The sequence below is a fragment of the Loxodonta africana genome, chromosome 19 (genome assembly GCF_030014295.1).
Source record: "Loxodonta africana isolate mLoxAfr1 chromosome 19, mLoxAfr1.hap2, whole genome shotgun sequence".
NCBI classification, from domain to species: domain Eukaryota; kingdom Metazoa; phylum Chordata; class Mammalia; order Proboscidea; family Elephantidae; genus Loxodonta; species Loxodonta africana.
In genome coordinates, this window is record NC_087360.1 from 26,816,787 (window position 1) to 26,836,641 (window position 19,855).

The 19,855-nt window shown below is 50.0% G+C and overlaps 1 protein-coding gene across 1 annotated transcript; it reads left to right on the top strand.

Moving 5' to 3' along the window:
• Window positions 1–1,391: 1,391 nt before the first annotated feature.
• Window positions 1,392–19,453, top strand: NIPSNAP1 (nipsnap homolog 1). Its single transcript, XM_003419077.2, has 10 exons — window positions 1,392–1,501; window positions 7,964–8,091; window positions 8,270–8,315; window positions 8,531–8,625; window positions 13,966–14,036; window positions 14,192–14,332; window positions 14,630–14,661; window positions 15,048–15,142; window positions 16,345–16,428; window positions 18,338–19,453. Exons 1-10 carry the CDS (start codon window positions 1,392–1,394, stop codon window positions 18,400–18,402), a joined length of 867 nt encoding a protein of 288 aa, XP_003419125.1. The 3' UTR covers window positions 18,403–19,453.
• The last annotated feature ends 402 nt before the right edge of the window (window positions 19,454–19,855 follow it).

Genomic DNA, 19,855 nt, shown 5'->3' on the forward strand with positions numbered 1-19,855 from the left:
TCATAGTTAAAAGCTCACATTTTCATACAGATTATTTCCTCAATCTGTACAGGACTCTCCCTCCACTTACCCCCTCCCCCACCCCCCGCCCCCGTTATAACTCCTCAGGCTCCCGCAAGAGGCTAAGGCCTCTGCTCTGGAGGGCTGACAGTCAGCAATGATTTGACTCTGTAGGGTTGATATGAGTCAGAAATTGACTCCAGGGCAAGGAGTTTCTTTGTTTTTTTGGTCCGCCCACCAGGCCCGAAGCCCCAAGAAGGCCAGGAGTTTTTTCTGCCCCACTTTGCTGTCTCATAGACCCCCTGGCGGCACAATGGTTAAGAGCTCCAGCTGCTAACCAAAAGGTCAGCAGTTCAAATCTACCAGCTGCTCCTTGGAGACCCCATGAGGCAGTTCTACTCTGTCCTACAGGGTGTCTGGGAGTCAGAATCCACTCCATGGCAACAGGTTTGGGTTTGGGTTGGTGTCTCACAGCCTAGCCCAGGATCTGGCCAGGCTGACTCTCAGTATCTGCTGAACAAATCAGGGAATGCAAGCCTGTCACCCGGTCAGCGGGTGGGCATTATTTTGGGGCTTGTGCATGCAACCTGCCCCTCTGGAAGCGATGAGGGCCTGGGCCCCCAGATGTGGGGCCTGCAGACTCTCTGCCCCTGCAGAGCTCTGTGGTCTGGGGGCTTGTGGGCTGAGACAGGTAGGTTTTATCGACAGGCAAGAGTTGGGCAGGGCAGGGCAGGTGGAGGGCATGTGGCCCCAAGGGGCCCAGGTCAAATGGCTGAGAGGAATGTAACAGGAAAAGTGCATGGTGGAAAGATACAGTCCGTGCGGCCCAGAGCCTTGCCTAGTCTTTCTTAGATTATTAGGGGATTTGTTCCTTTGATAAACGCTGCCTGTGGACCCCTACCCAGAAAACCACTCAGGTGTACACCGCTTGTATACAATTTCAAGGGCCTTACTGAGGGTCGCTACAGATTGGCCCTCTAACTGCCCCATAGGGCACTTCTATTCTGTTCTCTAAGGTCACTATTGGTCGGAACGGACCCGACAGCAACGGGTTTGGTCTTTTGACCCTCTGCCGCTCATTCCCCAACGCCCTATTAAGAACTCCTGGTATTATTCAAAGTGCTCATTTTACCGAGGTGGACACTGAGGCTCCAAGTGGACAAAGTGCTTAATCAAGTTCACAGAGCGAGTCCGCGGCAAAGCCACAGAGGCTCAGAGAACTAGAACCCCGACTTCCGCTTAGCATCTGCGGAGTTGGGGTACGCAGAGGAGGAACGCCCACCTTGCCCCTGCAGAGCGAGTCGGTGCTCCTGGGGGCGGGGCTTGTCGACGTCCCGCCTCCTCCCCCGGCTTCGGGGGCGGGGCCTTCCTCCAACCTGCGCCGTTCCAACATGGCTCCACGGCTGTGCAGCATCTCTGCGGCGGCGCGGCGGCTGCTGGGTGGCCCGGGCCCCCGTGCCGGGGATGCTGCGGCTGCGGCTGCGGCTGCGGCTGCGGCACGGTGAGAGTCGGGCAGGGCGGGGGAGGCGCGCGCGGGGCTTGCAGGGCGGGACAAGGGTCTGGGTCTCAGGGAGGGACTGGTACTCCTCGGCCTGGAACCTGGGGGCTAGGGGCGGGGGCAAGATCGAGGGCTGGGCAAAGAATGAGGAAGGTGGGAAAGATAGGGGCATGGCCTTTGTCCGAGTGGGGACTAGGGTCTGGGCGGAGAATGGAAGATGGGGGTGGCAGGCCCTCGGTCCTGGGGCGGGGGGGCTGCCGGTAGAAGGAATAATACCTGATGAAAGAGAAGCCTCCTCCCTACTGGGGGTTCTAGGAGGGTGAGCTCCTCCATGGGGAAAGGTCCGTTCTCGGGGGAAGCAATGGGGATTCTCCAAAACAATGGCTACACAGGCATTGCTCCCCCACCCAAACAGTTCAGGTGAGGCAACTGAGACCGGCGGGGAGGAGGGGATGGCAGTTGTCGAAGCTCATGCCACTTGCTTTCCCATGGCAGCACTGGGTCTGGGATCCAGGTCTTCTGACACCCTGTGCTCTTTGCACCACAACTGGGTGGCCTCCTGGGAGAGGGAGGCTGGCTGACCATTCACTTGGCCTGGGCCTTTGTTTGTCCCACGGTGGCGCCTCCCTCCTTCTCTCCAGGGCTCTGCATTTCCTCCATCTCTGCACTTATCACCCTGAGCACTTATGGCTCTTGGCTTGCCTGTCTCCCTACTAGACCTTCAGCTCATTTTTGTTTCCCCAGCACAGGGCTCAGGACAGTGTATTTTCAAAGAACATTTCCAAAGACGTGAGAATGCCCATTTCTCTACCTGTGGAAAGGAAGCAGGGGCCCCTCCTGTCCACCAGCCCAGGAGTGAAGCTGCAGAGTTCTCTTAGGCCTTGCTATGAGATGTTAGATGGCTGGAGAGTGGGACTGCTGGGCTGCTGGGGAAGAGGAGATTGCCATGTGCCCCCATCCATCTGCCCAGTAATTGAGGAGAAAGCTGGCATCAGGGAAAGAGCTTGGAGTCTGCCTGCCACCAAGCAAATCTCACTCAGCCTTTTGTAGTGACCTTGGGCAAGTCATTTGACCTTTTCAAGCCTCAGGTTCCTCATCTGTAAAACGGGGGTGATAAAATAAGGTGTGTCTCATAGGGTTGCTAAGGATTAAAGAGGCCATCTGTGTGAGGCATGTAGCACATGGTGGACATGAAACAAATGTTGCCGTTTGCCCTAGCCTGCCTCTCAAGGAATTTCTGCTTTAGCCCCTTACAAGGTCAAGGCTGAAAGGGCTTTGGGGAGATCATCTTTTCTGAGCCTCCTGGTTTCCAGATGAAGAAATCAAAGCCCAGGAAAGGGACTTCACTTCCCAGTGTTACAGAATCAGTTGGTGGTAAAATCATTTGTGTGACGAATATCCGCAAAAGAATATTCACAAAAGGAGCATGGGACTTAGCCGTAGCCGCTGCTTCTCACGTACTTACTCTGTAACCCTGGACGAATCACTGGACCTCTTGAAAACTTGGTCTCCTTCTCAGTAAAGTGGGTTGGTGATCTACTGGGTTAATAATTATCAAGTCCCTCGAGGACTGCTTCTCAGCTTCCTACATGCTTTTACTTACACCTTGGTCCCACATAGGATACCTGGGAATATTCTCTCCTGCTGACCCTCAGCCTGCCCCACATCTCCCTGGAGTCACTAGGGGAGCCAGCAGCAGCCCTTCTGGCTTCTGAGGTTTGGAGGCAACAAGGCTGCTCGGGTGGGGACAGAACATGGACTTTGGAATGACCACCCTGGCTTGGAAGCCTCTTGGCCATAGACTGGCCATCTTTGAATAAGGCGTGGAACATCTCTGAGCCTCCTTTGTCTCAAAAACATTGTGAGGATTAGCTTGTAGCACATAGCAAGTGCTCAGTAAGCAGCAATCAACTGCTACTTACCATTGTACCAGGTATCCTGTTGATAGCAGAACTTGAGTTTCTCTAGCTAAAAACACACTCTTGAACAATAGGGAGAAACATGGCCCCTTTCTGAAGTCAGCCGACTCAAATCGGAAGAGCATTTCAGGATGTGCATTGAGGCAAGCTTCCCAGCATATAAATCTGTAACATTCCTGAGCAGATCGATGTGTGGAGGGGTCACATCCTTGTGACGATGCAGGTATGTCGTCGACAGTAACTGCTCCCAAAGAAGGATGGAAAAGTTCTCATCTGGGACAAAATTTATTTTTAATATTTTATTTTTGGTGAAAATATACACAGCAAAACCCGCTCCCATTCCACCGTTTCTAGACATAATGATCAGTGACAGTGGTTATATTCTTCACTTTGTGTCAACATTCTCATTATTTCTGTTCTGGTTGTTTCACTCCTGTTAATTTAAACTTCCTGCCCTCCAGTCTTCTCATCTATGCTTTTAAAATGGCAATTGATCATTTGGTCTTATGTAATTTTTTTTTTAAAGGATACAGTACTCAAGGGTGCCCATCTTTACTTTTTGAGCTAAGCTGTTTACTTAGTTTTAAAGTGACTTTAGGGAATAATTTCAATTCAAGGTTTGAAGAGTTCCTGGGACTCCTCCAGCCTCAATAGGTACAGTAAGTCTGAATTCTTTAAGAATTTGAAGTTCTCTTCCATACTTTTCTCCCTATCTACCAGGATCCATCTGTTGTGTCCCTGATCAGAACTTTGCGTAGTGGTAGCCAGGCACCATCTAGTTCTTCTGGTTTTAAGGTAGAGGAGGCAGTGGTTCTTAGAGGCAGTTAGTCCTATAGCCTAATTCTTTCTCTGATTCTTGAGTATCCTTCTTTCTCTTTTGTTCCAGATGGATGGAACAACAGTTGTATCTTAGATGGCCATTTGTAAGCTTTTATGACCCCAGACACCACTCACCATACTGAGAAGTAGAACATAAACTTTAGAACTAAATTATGTCCGTTGACTGAATTGTGGGACAAATTATTTATTGAGCAACTCCCATGCCAAAATCACTGTGCTAGGCACCCTGAGGGATGGAAGGACATTAGCTAGTCTTCTGGTGAGGTTGGAGAGAGCAGACCTGTGATATGAAAATAATGAAAGGGTTGAGGGGGAAAAGGGCGAAGCGTTTTGTGGGAAGGGGCTGGACCAGGCTCCAGTGTCCACATTTTCGGGACACTGGGAGCAGACAAAGCTGTATTGTGTCTGTCTTGGCCTAAGAAAAGAGGCATTCCTAATGTAGTTTAAGTACCAGAATCTGGCATTTCTGGGATGATGTATTGGATTACATGGGAAAACAAAACAGAAATCTGGACTGCTGTAGGGTAGTGATCCCCAAACTTGATTGTGCATCAGAATCCTCTGGAAGGCTTGTTAAAACCCAGATTGCTGGCCCCACCCCCAGAGTTCCCAGGTGATGCTGGTGTCTCACTTGGAGAAGCGCTGGGCTGGGAGATCCTGGCTTATGGTCACCAAATTTAAAAGGGATTTGACTGGCAAGTGGATTGGAACTAGATGAGGAAGGTCTCAGAATCCCAAGTGGAGGCATTGGGCCTTTGTTTTGTAGGCAATGGGGAGCCATGGGAGGCTTTTGAGCAGAGCAATGACATAACAAAAGTAGTGCTTTGCAAAGATTGATGGGCAGATTAAGAAAATGGGGAGACAGTGGAAGCTGGAGAAAGCTAGGTAGGAATAGCAATAGTAGCTGTTCCCATGTATCAGCACTGATGAGAAAAATAAGACTCACATAGATGAAGTTGTCCAGGGTCACACGGCATGTAGTGGCCAAACCAGGATTAGAACCTGAGTTTGTCTAGAGCCTGTGCTCTTAAATACTAATACTAATTCTATTGCGATGGAAAGGGCCCCTGAGCCCCAAGTTCACACTCTGGGTTGAAGCCTGTTCTATTTTTCCTTTCTTACTTTCCAGCTTTCAACATTTTCAGTGACTATGTCTTAGCTCCCCCACCACTTCTCCATTCATTCCCCAAACAGCGATTGAACATGGACCTGTGCCAGGCACTGTGCCAGGCCCTGGGATGCAGCAGGGAACAAAACAGACAAGACGCCTGCTCTCCTGCGGACGACAGACAATAGACAAGGCACATCGTAAACAAAAAAATGATGTCCTGTGTTAGCAGGGGGTGTATCCTATAGAAAAAAGAGACAGCAGGATTGAGAGGAGTTGAGGGATTCAGGGGTAGGAGGATGTTCTGATTTCACTGAGAAAGTGAAATTTGAACTCTTGAGACTACTTGAAGATGCTAGCTTCAAGTTGAGACCCTGCCCTGGGATCTTGGACAAGTCTCTTCTTGGATTTTGCCTGTAGAAAAGATCTCTAGAGATGGGCTGCTCTACCCTGCTCATGTGACAGATGGGGAAACCGAGGCAGGAAGGAACAGGGAGGGGTGGGAACCCATCGGAACTCCTGGGCTCCTTCTGCACCCCCCAGCATGCCAGCCACCAGGCACTCTATTCAGGGCTGGCACTGGGCTGTTTATCTTGGTCAGTACTGATGTTAATAAATTACTCCATGCTCTGTCCTGGAGCAAAGGTCTTGGTTGCCAAATAGTGGGAACTGCTCTCCTCTCTGCCGCCACCCACTCCAGGAGAAACAGCCCCTCTACAAAGGTCAGGTCCCTGCTGGCAGTGGCTTTGTAGAAAATAGCTGGTTTCTCACTGTGTCTGCCTGATGTCCCCTAGGTCAGTGGCTGCTCTGAGGTGGGGGCTGGCTTAAGAGGAAAGAGTTGGTTGTTGCCTCAGCTCTGCCCTTGATTTGCTCTGTGACCTAGGGCAAGTTCCTTAAACTCCCTGAGCCTCAGTTTTCTTGTCTCGAAAATGGGGATATAATAGTACCAACAGTATAAGATCCTTGCATAGATTCAGAGAGATCATACTACTAAAAAGTGGATCCCAGCTCCCTGGTGGAGAGGAGGTCACCAGTGAACGTAATTTATAGCGAGGCTCCCTTATTCTGGTCCAGAAATTTCACAGACCACACTGCCCATTTGATGAAAATTGTCTTCTTGGTTTTTGTTAATGAAGCAAATACATACATGCACAGTGACAGAGCCTATGAATTCAAAATGCATGAAATTTTTTTGTTTTTTTAACTTTACGAAAAATTACAATGCATAAAGAAAGCTTAAACAGTCTCCCTCTGCCCTCTCCCAGGTAAGCAGTAGTAACCATTTGGGATGAATCTGTTCTCACCTTCCTGCATGCTCAAATGGTATTCAAAATGGTATTTTAAATTCCATCAGTTGCAATGGCTGCTGCATATTTGGAAAACAGTAATACTTTTATTTTAGAACATTTATTCTAGCCATAGAGGAGGCTTGTAAAGGGAGGGGACTTGCTAACCCCTAGACCCTCCACTGCCATGCTCCCTGGCTGGGATCTGCCTTCCAGGGGGACTTGCTCTTTAGGCCTGGCAGCAAGCAGCACCGAGCAGCCTCTGGCAGTGTCAAAATAAATGCCACCCCTGCTGGGACCTTGAAGGGGGTGGCCGTTTTGGGTGTAGAAGGACCTGGTGGCCGGTCCCTCTGCTCTGAACCATAGTCCTCATGGGCAAAGCACATGTTCCCCATTGATTCATTCACTCACTCATTCTCATGGCACCTAAGGGAGCTGGGCAGGGCAGATAAGTGTCAATTAGATGTTGTGTGAGTGACTGAATCTTTCCTTGCAATGCCTTTCATCCCCCTCTGCCTGGAAAATGCAAAATCAGCCCTGGAGACTCAGCCAGATCACCTCCTACTCTAGAGTCTGCCCAGGTCGCCAGAGGCAATTAGGGCCTTGCTCATCTGGGCTTTCCCAGATGCTCCCAGCTGAAACTGTGTTTCAAGGCCCCTTTCTTCCAGTGGACTATGACCTCCTCAAGGACAAGAGTTATTTGTCTTCAGCTTTCCATTCGTGGGGGCTGGCAGGAAGTACAGGCCAAGTGCAGTGCAAGCTCCAGGGAGGGTGGTGAATGCAGCCTTCTCATCAGACGGAACAGAACTTTCAAAGAAAGCCCAGAGTAAAAGAGCCCGGTGTATTCTGGGAGGAGCAGACCCGAAGGGTACACAGGTCGGGGGTACAGAAGAGAAGACTGACAGGACATGTTGGGCTCTCCAGGGCTCTGGGCATCAGACAGTGTGGGTTTGGGGTTGATCCTCTTGGCAAGAGGCTGCAGCTGTACGGACCAGGTAGAGGACACCCTGGAAGGGGCTGAAGTGAAAGCAGGGAGGCCAGAGAGAGAGGCGGGAGGCAGGGCTTCCTCTCCTGGCCTCCTGAGGCCCTGCAGAGCTTTGAAGGCCGACTGGGCAGCTGGAATCTCTAGAGGGGACTGGATCTACCCAGCCAGCTCCCATGACATTTCACACACTGCAGCTACTGTGGGATTCTTTGGGCCCATTCCTAGAAATATGGGTCACTGGTCCCGGGGAGCAGGGTGGCTGAGCAGACAGAAGAGCCAGGGCTCCCCATGCACCTGCACGTCCCACTGAATTCCTCTGTCCTGCAGCTTCTATTCCAAGGACAACGAAGGCAGCTGGTTCCGCTCCCTCTTTGTCCACAAGGTGGATCCCCGGAAAGATGCCCACTCAACCCTGTTGTCCAAGAAGGAGACCAGCAATCTATACAAGATCCAGTGTGAGTCGCTGTGGAGCTGTGAACCGTGCCCTCCCATGGCCTCTGGGGGCCTGCAAGGCTCCAGCAGGGAGATCGGAGGGTCTGGGATATCCCCTGGCCCTGCTGGGCTCCACCCGCTCTCCCTCTCTAGACATACACAGCCCCTGCTTCACCCACCGCTCTCTATCCTCTGTTGCAGTTCACAATGTGAAGCCTGAGTGTCTGGATGCCTACAACAGCCTGACGTGAGCATCTTCTTCCACCCGCCCTCCCCAGCCCCTCTGCTCCCATAGCCCCTCTGCATACCTCTTCCCCGTGCCCCCTGCAGAAACCAGGGGATGTAGGCATCAGAGCTGTCCAGCCTCTGCATCTTAGAGGTGGGGAGACAGAGGCCCAGCCCTTACCCCAAGGTCCCTGCTAGCTGGTGTGAGCTCTGCCCACTCTCCGTGCCCCTCCCCAGGGAGGCCGTGCTGCCCAAGCTGCACCTGGACGAGGACTACCCATGCTCGCTCGTGGGCAACTGGAACACGTGGTACGGGGAGCAGGACCAGGCAGGTGAGGGGCCATCCTCCTCAGTGCCACTGCCACTGCCCAGCCCAGGCCTCCGGCTGCCCTCCATCCCCTGTCCATAGCAGCACCCAAGGGGTCTTTCCAAATGCAAACCTCATCACCTCACTTCCCTGCTTAAACACCTGTCATGGCTTCCCACAGCTCTCGGCATGGCCCTGGAAGCCCATCCCTGCCCAGCCTCCAGCCTTGGGTCCCCATTCCCTTCCTGCTCACTGTGCTGCCCCCCCCAGAACTTTCTTTCCGTTTCTCAGATCAGCAGTTCTGCTCTCTGGTTCCAGGCTATTGTTCATGCTATTTCCTCTGCCTGAACATTCTTTCTCACTTGCCTGTTCTACCTCGCGCCCTCCCTTTTACTTATCTTTTTGTTCAGTGTAGACCTCACTTCCTCCTGGAAGCCCGCTGATTCCCTCCACCCAGGCTGGCTCCCCAGCCCCCAGCACTTGCCTTTTCGCAGGCTTGGTTCCACACCCCTGTTGCTGCCTGTGTGCTTGTCTGTCTCCCCACAGAGGTGGTGAGTTCTTGGGGGGCAGGGTCCGTGCCTGTCTGTCTTCACCACTGAGACCCCAGCTTCCCACACATGTTTGTGGAGTAAATGAGGGTTCTTGTTTGAGCTGATTCCTTACAGCTTCCCAGGGGCACCCCTGGCATGCCCCATCGCACCCCAACATGTCCATCTCAGCACCAGCTGTTAGAACCCACAGGTGAAGTTGGTTGGCTCACACCATCTCAGCCACTCAAAGGGGCCTTGGCATTTAGACCTGTGCTGTCGAAGACGGCAGCCACTAACTTCTGTACCTACTTGCATTTAAATTAATTTAAATAAAATGGAAAATTCAGGTACATTTCAAGTGCCCACTGATAGACACATGTGCCTTGGACAGTGCTGATTTAGACTGTCTGCTTGGCACAGGGAACTTGCCCTGACAGAGGGGCCTTTAAGCTTCCCTTGAACACCTCCAGCAGTGCAGAGCTCACTACATTGTAAGTCAACCTATCTCATCCTTTGAGAGCCCTCATAATTGTGTGTGGCTTAAAAAAAATGTGACCTGCGGATGTTGTTCTTGTTAGTTGCTACTGAGGACAAGACATTGCCCAGTCCCGTGCCAGCCTCGTGATTGCCAGCATACTTGAGGCCATTATTCCCTTCCAACCTAGGGGGCTCATCTTCCAGCAATATCAGATGATATTCTGTTCTCATCCATAAAGTTTTCATTAGCTCATTTTTGGAAGTAGATTGCCAGGCCTTCCTTCCTAGTGTGTCTTAGTCTGGAACCTCCACTGAAACCTGTCTAACATCGGTGACCTTGCTGATACTTGAAATGCCAGAGCTTCCAGCATCATAGCAGCATGTAAGCCACCAGTTTACAACAAACTGACAAATGGGTGGTGGGACTTGCAGATAGATCAAACCAAAAGAAAAAAAAAAACCAAACCCGTTGCCATCAAGTCAGTTACAACTCATAGCAACATTATACGACAGAGTAGAACTGGCCCATAGGGTTTCCAGGGAGTGGCTGATAGATTCGAACTGCTGACCTTTTGGTTAGTAGCTGAGCTTTTGACCACTGCACCACCAGGGCTCAGAGAGACATACAGATTCCCTTAATTTATTCCGTTGCAGTAACAGACTGACACATCAATACAGGGGTTAAGGAAGAAGCACACTGTCTTCAGTTTTCCCATTTTGTTAGGTGCCGTCAAGTTGATTCCAACTCAGCAATCCTATGTACAACAGAACAAAACACTACCCAGTCGTGCATCATCCCCATAATCATTGTTATGCTTGAGTCCGTTGTTGTAGCCACACTGTGTCAGTCCATCTCGTTGAGGGTCTTCCTCTTTTTCACTGACAGTCTACCAAGCATGATTTCCTTCTCCAGGGACTGGACCCTCCTGATAACATGTCCAAAGTATGTGAGATGAAGTCTTGACATTTTTGCTTCTAATGAGTATTCTGGCTGTACTTTTTCCAAGACACTTGTTTTCCTTCTGGCAGTCCATGGTCTATTCAATATTCTTCTCCAACACCGTAATTCAAAGGCATCGATTCTCCTCAGTCTTTGTTATTCATTGTCCAGCTTTCACGGCTTGGGTCAGGCGCACCTTAGTCCTCAAGGTGACATCTTTGCTTTTTAACACTTGAAAGAAATTTTTTGCAGCAGATTTGCCCAGTGCAATGTGTCGTTTGATTTCTTGACTGCTGTTTCCATGGGCGTTGATTGTGGATCCAAGTAAAATGAAATCCTTTACAACTTCAGTATTTTCTCTGTTTATCATGATTTTGCTTATTGGTCCAGTTGTGAGGATTTTTGTTTTCTTTACGTTCAGATGTAATCCATACTGAAGGCCGTGGTCTTTGATCTTCATCAGTAAGTGCTTCAAGTCCTCTTCACTTTCAGCAAGCAAGGTTGTGTCATCTGCATAATGTAGGTTGTTAATGAGTCTTCCTCCAATCCTGATGCTGCGTTCTTCATATAGTCCAGCTTCTTGGATTATCTGCTCAGCATTCAGATTGAGTAAGTATGGTGAAAGGATAAAACCCATACCTTTCTTGACTTTAAACCATGTGGCATCCCCTTTTTCTGTTAAAACCACTGCCTCTTGGTCAAAGTACAGGTTCCTCATGAGCACAGTTAAGTGTCCTGGAATTCCCATTCTTTGCAATGTTATCTGTAATTTGTTATGATCCACAGGGTCATGCCTTTGCATAGCCAATAAAACATAGGTAAACATCTTTCTGGACTCTATGCTTTCAGCCAAGATCCATCTGACATCAGCAATGATATCCCTTGTTCCACGTCCTCTTCTGAATCCGGCTTGAATTTCTGGCAGTTCCCTGTCGATGTACTGCTGCAACCACTTGAATGTTCTTCCACAGAGTTTTACTTGTATGTGATATTAATGATATTGTTTGATAATTTCCACTTTCTGTTGGATCTCTTCCAGTTGGTTGGCCAGGTAGCTGTCTTCCAAATTTCTTGGCATAGAAGAGTGAGTGCTTTGAGTGTCGCATCTGTTTGTTGAAACATCTCCATTGGTATTCTCTTAATACCTGGAGGCTTGCTTTTCGCCAGTGCCTTCAGTACAGGTTGGACTTTTTCCTTCGGTACCATTGGTTCTTTATCATATGCTACCTCCAGAAATAGTTGAATACCAACCAATTCTTTTTGGTACAGTGATTCTGTGGATTCCCTCCATCTTCTTTTGATGCTTTGTCATTTAATATTTTCCCTGTAGAATCCTTCAGAAGTGCAACTTGAGGCTTTCATTTTTTCTTCAGTTCTTTCAGCTTGAGAAAACCCTTTTGGTTTTCTTTCTCCAGGTCCTTGCATATTTTGTTATAATACTTTACTTTGTCTTCTTCAGCTGTGCTTTGGAATCTTCTCTTCAGCTCTTTTACTGCATCATTTCTTCCTTTCGCTTTAGCTACTCTGTGTTCATTTTAGGTATGACTAAATGTGCTCTAGCTGTACTCCTTGGATTCTCACAAGTGTTTGCTGCTTGTGATATGTATTTTGAGAGATGGGATTCTGAATCTTTAAAGCATATCTTATATTTTGTGTGTCTCAAAGTGTAGGCCCCTCAAGCGTCTGTATTAGAATCAGCTAGAGCAGACCCTCTGAGCTGTACCCTAGGAGCAGGGCTCAGAAATCTGCATTGTAATGACTTCGTAAGAACCACTGACCCATCTTCTACAATCATTAAGAGGGAGTCCTGATGGCTTAATAGTTAAGCGCTCGGCTGCTAACCGAAAGGTCTGGTTCGAATCCACCAGTGGCTCTATGGAAGAAAACACCTGGCAATCTGCTTCTGTAAAGATTTCAGCCTAGGAAACTGTACGGGGCAGTTCTACTCTGTCTTATAGGGTCACTATGAGTCGGAATTGACTTGTAGGCACACAACAACAACAAATAATCACTGGAAAATTCTCTTTTGTCTTCCGCTGCCTTCCCTGTAACTTTCCCTGCTGGTCTTACTATAGGAGTGAACCCCTCTTCCACAGGTCAGCACTTCTGGTTTTGGTGGACTTTCATCCATATAGTACTTTTGCTATTGATCTTTGAAAGAAGACTTTACAATGCAGGATCAGGCCATTTCGTAGATGGGAAAATCAAGGCACAGATGGAGTCAAAAGGCGGGTGGGGACAGGCTGCTGACTGGAAGTAACAGAGGCTACGCTTTCTTTGACAAGTGCTGGTCAGCCAGTGACCACAGCTCCAACCTGCCCAGGTGACTCTTTGGAGACCTGCCTTCTCTGATGGGCCTAGCCATGCTCTCAGGATGGCAAAACTGTTCACTTTTTTCTCCTCCACAGTGAACTAGGTCTCTTTATTGTTGGCAGTGGTGTTTCAGCGGTAGAATTTATGCCTTCCATACAGGAGACCTGGGTTCGATTCCAGCCAACCACCCGTCTTGTCAGTGGAGGCTTGCATGTTGCTATGATACTGAACAGGTTTTAGCAGGACTTCCAGACTAGGACTGAATAGGAAGAAAGGGCTGGGGATCTACTTCTGAAAAACAGCCAATGAAAACCCTATGGGTCACATAGTCTGATCTGCAACCGATCATGGAGATGCTTTAGGACCGGGCTGAGTTTTGTTCTGTTGTGTACGGGGTCCCCATGAGTCAGGGACTGACTTGATGGCAGCTAACAACAACATTATTGGATGATGTGATAAAAAATCCAAACTGTGCAAAAGTTTTCAGTGAAAAGTAAGCCTCCCTCCCACCCACGGCCCCAGACCTCAGTTCTCTGTTAAGGAGCATCTGCTGTCATGATCTCTGGGGGCTGCATCATGAGATGATGCATAGAGAGCTTCTCTGGAAATGTCTCATGTAGCACCCCTCCCCATCCCCCACCAAACACAGGGGGCAGCCTACTGTGCATGCTGTTCTATTTCTTGGTTTTTTGTTTTTTAATTTGCTGTCTTGGAGACTGTTCCGTATCAGCTCGTCAAACCTACCCTCTCCTTTTATCCAGCCTTATGCTTGCTGCTGCTCCCGTGGAAATACATCTGATATCGTCTTGCTTGCTATTGAAGCAAGGTTGGGTGGGAGTACTACCTCATTTTCAAGATGAGGACATTGAGGCCTAGAGGGGTCAAAGGCTGAACCCAGGTTTCTTGGACTTGTATCTCGGTCATCTCATGTCCAGTGCTGTCCTTCACCAAGACAGGGAACTCAGAGAGTCTTGATGTTAGAGGAAACCAGGCTGGAAACCTCTCCCCCACCCCTCATTACATATACACACTTGTTATCCAGCCTTGGGGTAAACAGGGTGGGGTCCCAGTGGCCCTCTGACCTGTACCTCCTACCCCCCAACAGTGCACCTATGGCGATTCTCTGGTGGCTACCCAGCCCTCACGGACTGCATGAACAAGCTCAAAAACAACAAGGTATGTTGGCATCTGGCCAAGCCTTCCTCTAGTCAGGGAACCTGTTGTTGGCTGTGGCCCAGTCCTGTGCTGGGGGCTGCCTCCATCACCCTGTGGGGCACACTGTTGGGTGGGGGTACTTTCTGACTGCTGTGCCCATACTGCTGTGCCCACAGGAATACCTGGAGTTCCGGGAGGAGCGGAGCCAGATGCTGCATTCCAGGAGAAACCAGTTGCTCCTTGAGTTCAGCTTCTGGAATGAGCCAGAGCCCCGAGCAGGCCCCAACATCTATGAGCTGAGGACGTATAAGCTCAAGGTACCTTCCTCTTGGCAGAGCCCTGCCTGCCTCCTACCTTCCCTGCTGCAGTGCTACTTTGCAGGTGCGCCAAGATGGGCCCTGGGCCCCAGCACCTAGACTGGGCCTTCTGGCTTCCCCCTCCCTGCAGGCTCCCTGCAGGCTCAGAACAGAGGTGTATATGCACCTGTGCGGATGTGCACACCCAGGTTCGAGTCAGGGCCTGAATGAGGCTCTGGGAACAGTGATACTGGGGAGGATCCAAGGTGAGGCTCCAAGATGGGGCTCATTCCCATCCTTTCTCTGCCTGTCTTTCAGCCGGGAACCATGATCGAGTGGGGGAACAACTGGTGAGTGGCGGTATTAGTGCTGGGGTGGGAAGACCCTACCCATCCTGCCTCAGCCAAGGGCCCTAGTAGGCCACCTTACCCAGGACCATATCATAGGAAACCCAGGATTCTCTGCCCCTCCTGGACCTGGGAGAAGGATGTCCAAGGAGGAGGTGAGGATCTCCTGAAGGATTGTGAGGCCTTCCCTGGGAGAACACACAGCCAGTGGCTGCCCCTCTGTCACCCCATTTTCTGAATCATCTCTGCCAGCTGGTGGCCATATCTCCCTGTGAGGTGTGGCTGAGGCATCAGCTTGGGCACACTTCAGGGAGCCCTTTGCACAGGCGGAATTCCCAGGCCTCCCCCAGAGTCCTGGCTTCTGCCTAGCACTCTTCTGCCATCCCCAGGGCCCGGGCCATCAAGTACCGGCAAGAGAACCAGGAGGCAGTGGGCGGCTTCTACTCGCAGATAGGAGAGCTCTACGTTGTGCACCATCTCTGGGGTAGGCTGGGGACCCTCTGGGAGCCCATGCTAGTCCCTGCTCTGCCATCAACACTCTGTGTGGACAGTGGGGATATACCAGTGCCCTCACGGAGCTGACATTCTAGCAGAGGGGAGACCACCTCAGATGTGAACTAAAAAGAAAGATCATTTCAGATTATTACAAATGCCTTGCAGAAAAGAAACAGGGAGATGTGATGGAAGAAAACATAGAGGACCTACCTTGACTAGGGTAGACAGAGGCAGCCTCTCTGAGGGGGTAAAATGTAAAAACAGCTAATGAATAAGAAGGAGCCAGTGGTGAATTGCTGGGGGAAGGGCATTCCAAGAGGAGGGAATAGCATGTGCAAAGGCCCTGCAGTGGGGAAAGGTCTTCAGGGTTTTGAGGCGGGGGAGGGAGGTCAATGTAGAGAGTGTGAGGAGATGGGGTAGGAGAGGGGGAGAGGCGCAGATCAGGCTGGGCCTCAGAGACCATGAGGAGATGGAATTTTCTTCTAAACGCAACAGGAAGCTGCTGGAGCATTTTAAGCAGTAGCAACACAATTGGATTTATGTTGTAATATGATTCCTCTGGCTGCTGTGTGGTTGGTGGTTTGTAGGGGAGCAAGAGAGGAAGTGGGCTATCAGGAGACAGTAAGACTAGTGCAGGTGAGAGAGGATGATGGCCTGGCCTAAGGTGGTGGCAGTGAGCATGATGAGAGGCCACAGATTCATTTTCTGGAGGTAGAACCAGTGGGACTTGTGGATGAATTGGCTGTATGGGGTGAGGGAGGGAGAAGAAGATTCCAGAAGAACTCCCAGGCTGCTGTTTGAGCCGCTGGGTGAATACTGCTGTCACTTAATGAGATGGGGAGATCTGGGGGAGGAATGGATTAGAGGGTCAGGGGTGTAACTGGCCCTCGGAAGTATCCCGTTTGAGACACTGGCACATCCAAATGGAGACATCAAGTGGGCACTGGATACATGAGTCTGGAGCTCGCAGGAAGGGTCAGAGCTGGAAATATAAATTCGGGAGTTGTCTGCATAATCAGCATATGTACTAGCTGGATGAGACTATCAAAGGAGACAGGGTTTGCTAACAGTCCAGGGCATGTGGGAGGAGGAGGTGGCAGGGCAGGGTTTGGGGCAGTAGGAGGAAGGCCCATGCTGGATACAGGATCAAATCCTATGTGCCCAGGGAATAAGCATATGCGTCTCCCACAGCCTATAAAGACCTGCAGTCTCGGAACGAGACTCGAAATGCTGCCTGGAGGAAGACGGGCTGGGACGAGAATGTCTACTACACAGGTGAGCGCCACCTCTGGGAGTCAGTGGGGCCCTTGGTCCTTTGCCAGGAGCCCTGTCTGAGGATGGAATCCATTCTGCGTGGAGGTCTAGCCTTGCTTGATTACCTCCAGTGATGAGGAACATGAAGTTAGTGAGCTTCTATCCTGGTGGCACGTTCTGTGTGATCCAGGCAGTTATGAGTGCTCTGGGGGACGATAAGGTAGCCCAGAGGTCCCTGCCTCAGAGATGTGGAGTAGCTGAGCACACACCTTGGACTTGGCTTTTCACCTTGCTGAGGCTGTTTCTTCCCCTCTAAGATGGTGATGGAGATAGTGCCTCCCTGAGAGCTATAGGGAGAATTCCTTGAGGTAATCTATAAAAAGTGCTTTGGCCAGAGTCTGGCCCAGAGGAAGCACGCCACAAATGTGGCCTGTTGTTTTTGCTCAAGGAGTTTGCCACTTTATTGGTAACCCCTGAGAACCACCTGGAATCAGTAGGTGTTGATAGAGCCCTCACCACAGGCCAGGGACTGTTGTGGGTAGGTGGGTGGAGAACACAGAACTGAACAAGAGCCTGTCCCTGCCCCTTGAGGAGCTTAGGGTTAAGCTTACAGATGCCATCTGGTGTGAGGAGAGAATGTGCTTGCTGAAGGAGTCAGCGGGAGCCTGGCTGCTCAAAGTGTCCCAACGGACAGTTTTGGCATCCCCTGGAAGCTTGTTAGAGATGCAGAATCTCAGGCCCTCCCAGACCTACTGACTCAGAATTTGTACTTTAACAAGAGCCTTGTGACCTTAGACATGGCTGGTGACTTGCATGCATGTTTAAGTGTGAGAAGCCCTGAGGAGGTAGAAAAGAAGTCTGACTTCCTGGGTGACCTTGGGCTGTTCGTGACCCTCTCTGGGCTGCAATTTTCCCATCTGTTAAATGAGGCAGTTGGACAAAATCAGCGTTTTTCAAACCTCAGCCACTCGAGGACACCCTCACAGCTTGCCCTATCAGCATACTCTCGCCACAATTATTTTCTTGATATTTTTCCTTAAAATATCTTTCTTTCTTCTTAACCTGGAGCCCTGGTCGCACAATGGTTAAGAGCTTGGCTGCTAACCAAAAGGTCAGCAGTTTGAGTCCACCTTGGACACCCAGAGAGCAGTTAGCAGTTCTACTCTGTGCAATATAGTCACTGTGAGTTGGAATCAACGTGACAGCGACAGGTTTGGTTTTTTTTTTGGCTCTTAACCTAGCCTTGGAAACCCTGGTGGCGTAGTGGTTAAGTGCTATGGCTGCTAACCAAAGGGTCGGCAGTTCGAATCTGCCAGGAGCTCCTTGGAAACTCTATGGGGCAGTTCTACTCTGCCGTATAGGGTAGCTATGAGTCGGAATCGACTTGCTGGCGCTGGGTTTGGCTTGGTTTTGGTAACCTAGCCTTTTGTTTGTTTTTCAAAAATTTTTTCACAATTTTATCTGTGAAATCACTTTTCACTATGCTAGTTATTTTTTCGTATACACAGGAAAATAAATACATAATTGTTAAAATTTTAAAATGTTCATCTCATTACTACCTCAAAAAAACTAGCAGTTGCTGTCGAGTGGATTCCAACCCAGAGTGACTCCGTGTGTGTCAGGATGGAACTACTCCATAGGGTTTTCAATGGTTGATTTTTCAGAGTGAGACTGCCAGGTTGGTCTTCCGAGGTGCTTCTGGGTAGCCTTGAACATCCAACCTTTTGGTTAGCAGCCAAGTGCTTTAACCTTTTGTACCACCCAGGACTCTGTTACCACCTAAGTCCCCTCTTATCCCACAATGTTGGGAACCTGGTCCTCTCTCTGGGCCCTTCCAGGAGGACATTCAGAGCCTTCTCCTCCTCCAATGGCCAGTGGGGGTAGGCGCTCACCTCAGACCCCTCCATGACCTCTGCCTCTGTCTCCGCAGTCCCGTTGGTGCGACACATGGAGTGTCGGGTCATGATCCCCTTGAAGATCTCACCTCTGCAGTGATGTTGCCTCCACATCCTTGCCTTTCTCCCTCAGGTCCTGGTTCTGCTCACATCGTTTCTTCTCAGATCTGCAGGGGTTTGGGGGGCAGTGCTCAGCTCAGGCAAGGGGGTGCTGAAGGATGATAAGGTCTGAGATTTGCAGCTGTGCCCAGACCCTGCCTGCCTTCCCTGGCCTCTTCCTTCCCTTCCTGCTGGAAAGTTTCTTGTTTCACTGACAGAAGAATAGCAGCCTTTTATGTCTTCCCACATCTTCTCCTAAGATTCCTCAGCTTAAAGCCCTAGCCCTTAGTTATCACCACAGAAATTCCCAATTGCACTTTAGTTGCCCAAAAGGTAGTGTGTCCAGTGGTTAGTAGTGGGGTGGGAAGAGAGGTGGTTGGCACTGTGCCAGGTCCTCAGGAGCTCCCTGGCCTCCACTGGGCCAGACAGTCTGAGTCAAGTCCCTCCTGCTGGGGACAAGCCTGGAACTGCCAAAAACTCTCATATCAGCAGGATCAGGAGGAAGTCAGCACATTCCATGGGGGGGTGGCGGGGAGGATGGGCTGGGAGAAGGGACGGGGGATGGGAAAGATTTCGAGGCAGGAGATGGAACATGGGATCAGGGAACCCAGAAAGCAGACCCAGGTTTGAATTGCAGAATTTGGAATCCAGAATTAGGAAGATAGAATAGAGGTGACTGAAGACCACTTGGGGAGGGATTCTAATACAAGACAGACGAGGAGAAATTCATTTGTTTTTCCCTAAGTAATGGGGTTGAGACCTTGAATGTGTAGTTCCAGTGTCTCCCACCCTCTTCCCTGCTTCAGGCAAAGGGACAAAAGCAGGGCCTGTGTTTCCCCCACTGGCATTCCTTTTTCCCCACTCCACATTCCATTAGCCCAACAACCCTCATTTTACTGGGACACCGGGAGTATAGAATGGGGTGAGTCATTCTGGGTGCCTCCTCCATGAACCTCATACCTCATGAACCCCTTGCTTGCTTGATTGTGCCTCCCATCCAGAAAAAGTTGTACTGGAGTTGCTGATGGAACCAATTAAATATTTACTGTAAACCTCATGTGTCTTTTTTTTCTATCTGTAAGGACCTATGGCAAATGCCCAAGGCAAGGCAGAGCTGGCTAACTTCCAAGTCCCACCTAGCTGATCTTTCCCCCTTAAGGGCTTTGTGTTCCCTTAGCCACTATCAGGTGGGGGGCCATTTTCAGCCTCACCCAGGGATAGGAGAAAGAAATGGCCATGTACTGATTCAGGACATGGGCGTTTCTAGCCCCAGATAAGTAGGATTTACATTAAAAATTCAGGATATTTCATGCCAGGGCTAGGAATCACTTGAAGCTGTCAAATACTGCGTTAGAGCTGTGACTATCCTAGGTAAATTGGCCCTAAAAATGGGGAAACTAGTGATGTACCTGTGAAAAAACAAGTGTAAAATGGGGCTAATGCCTTCGCTGTGT

Bases quoted from the DNA above. Each gene is read 5' to 3' on its own strand.
- NIPSNAP1 (XM_003419077.2), top strand. From the start codon at position 1,392: ATGGCTCCACGGCTGTGCAGCATCTCTGCGGCGGCGCGGCGGCTGCTG. The intron at 8,316-8,530 runs GTGAGCATCTTC...GCCCCTCCCCAG, and splicing joins GATGCCTACAACAGCCTGAC to GGAGGCCGTGCTGCCCAAGC. The intron at 14,333-14,629 runs GTACCTTCCTCT...CCTGTCTTTCAG, and splicing joins TGAGGACGTATAAGCTCAAG to CCGGGAACCATGATCGAGTG.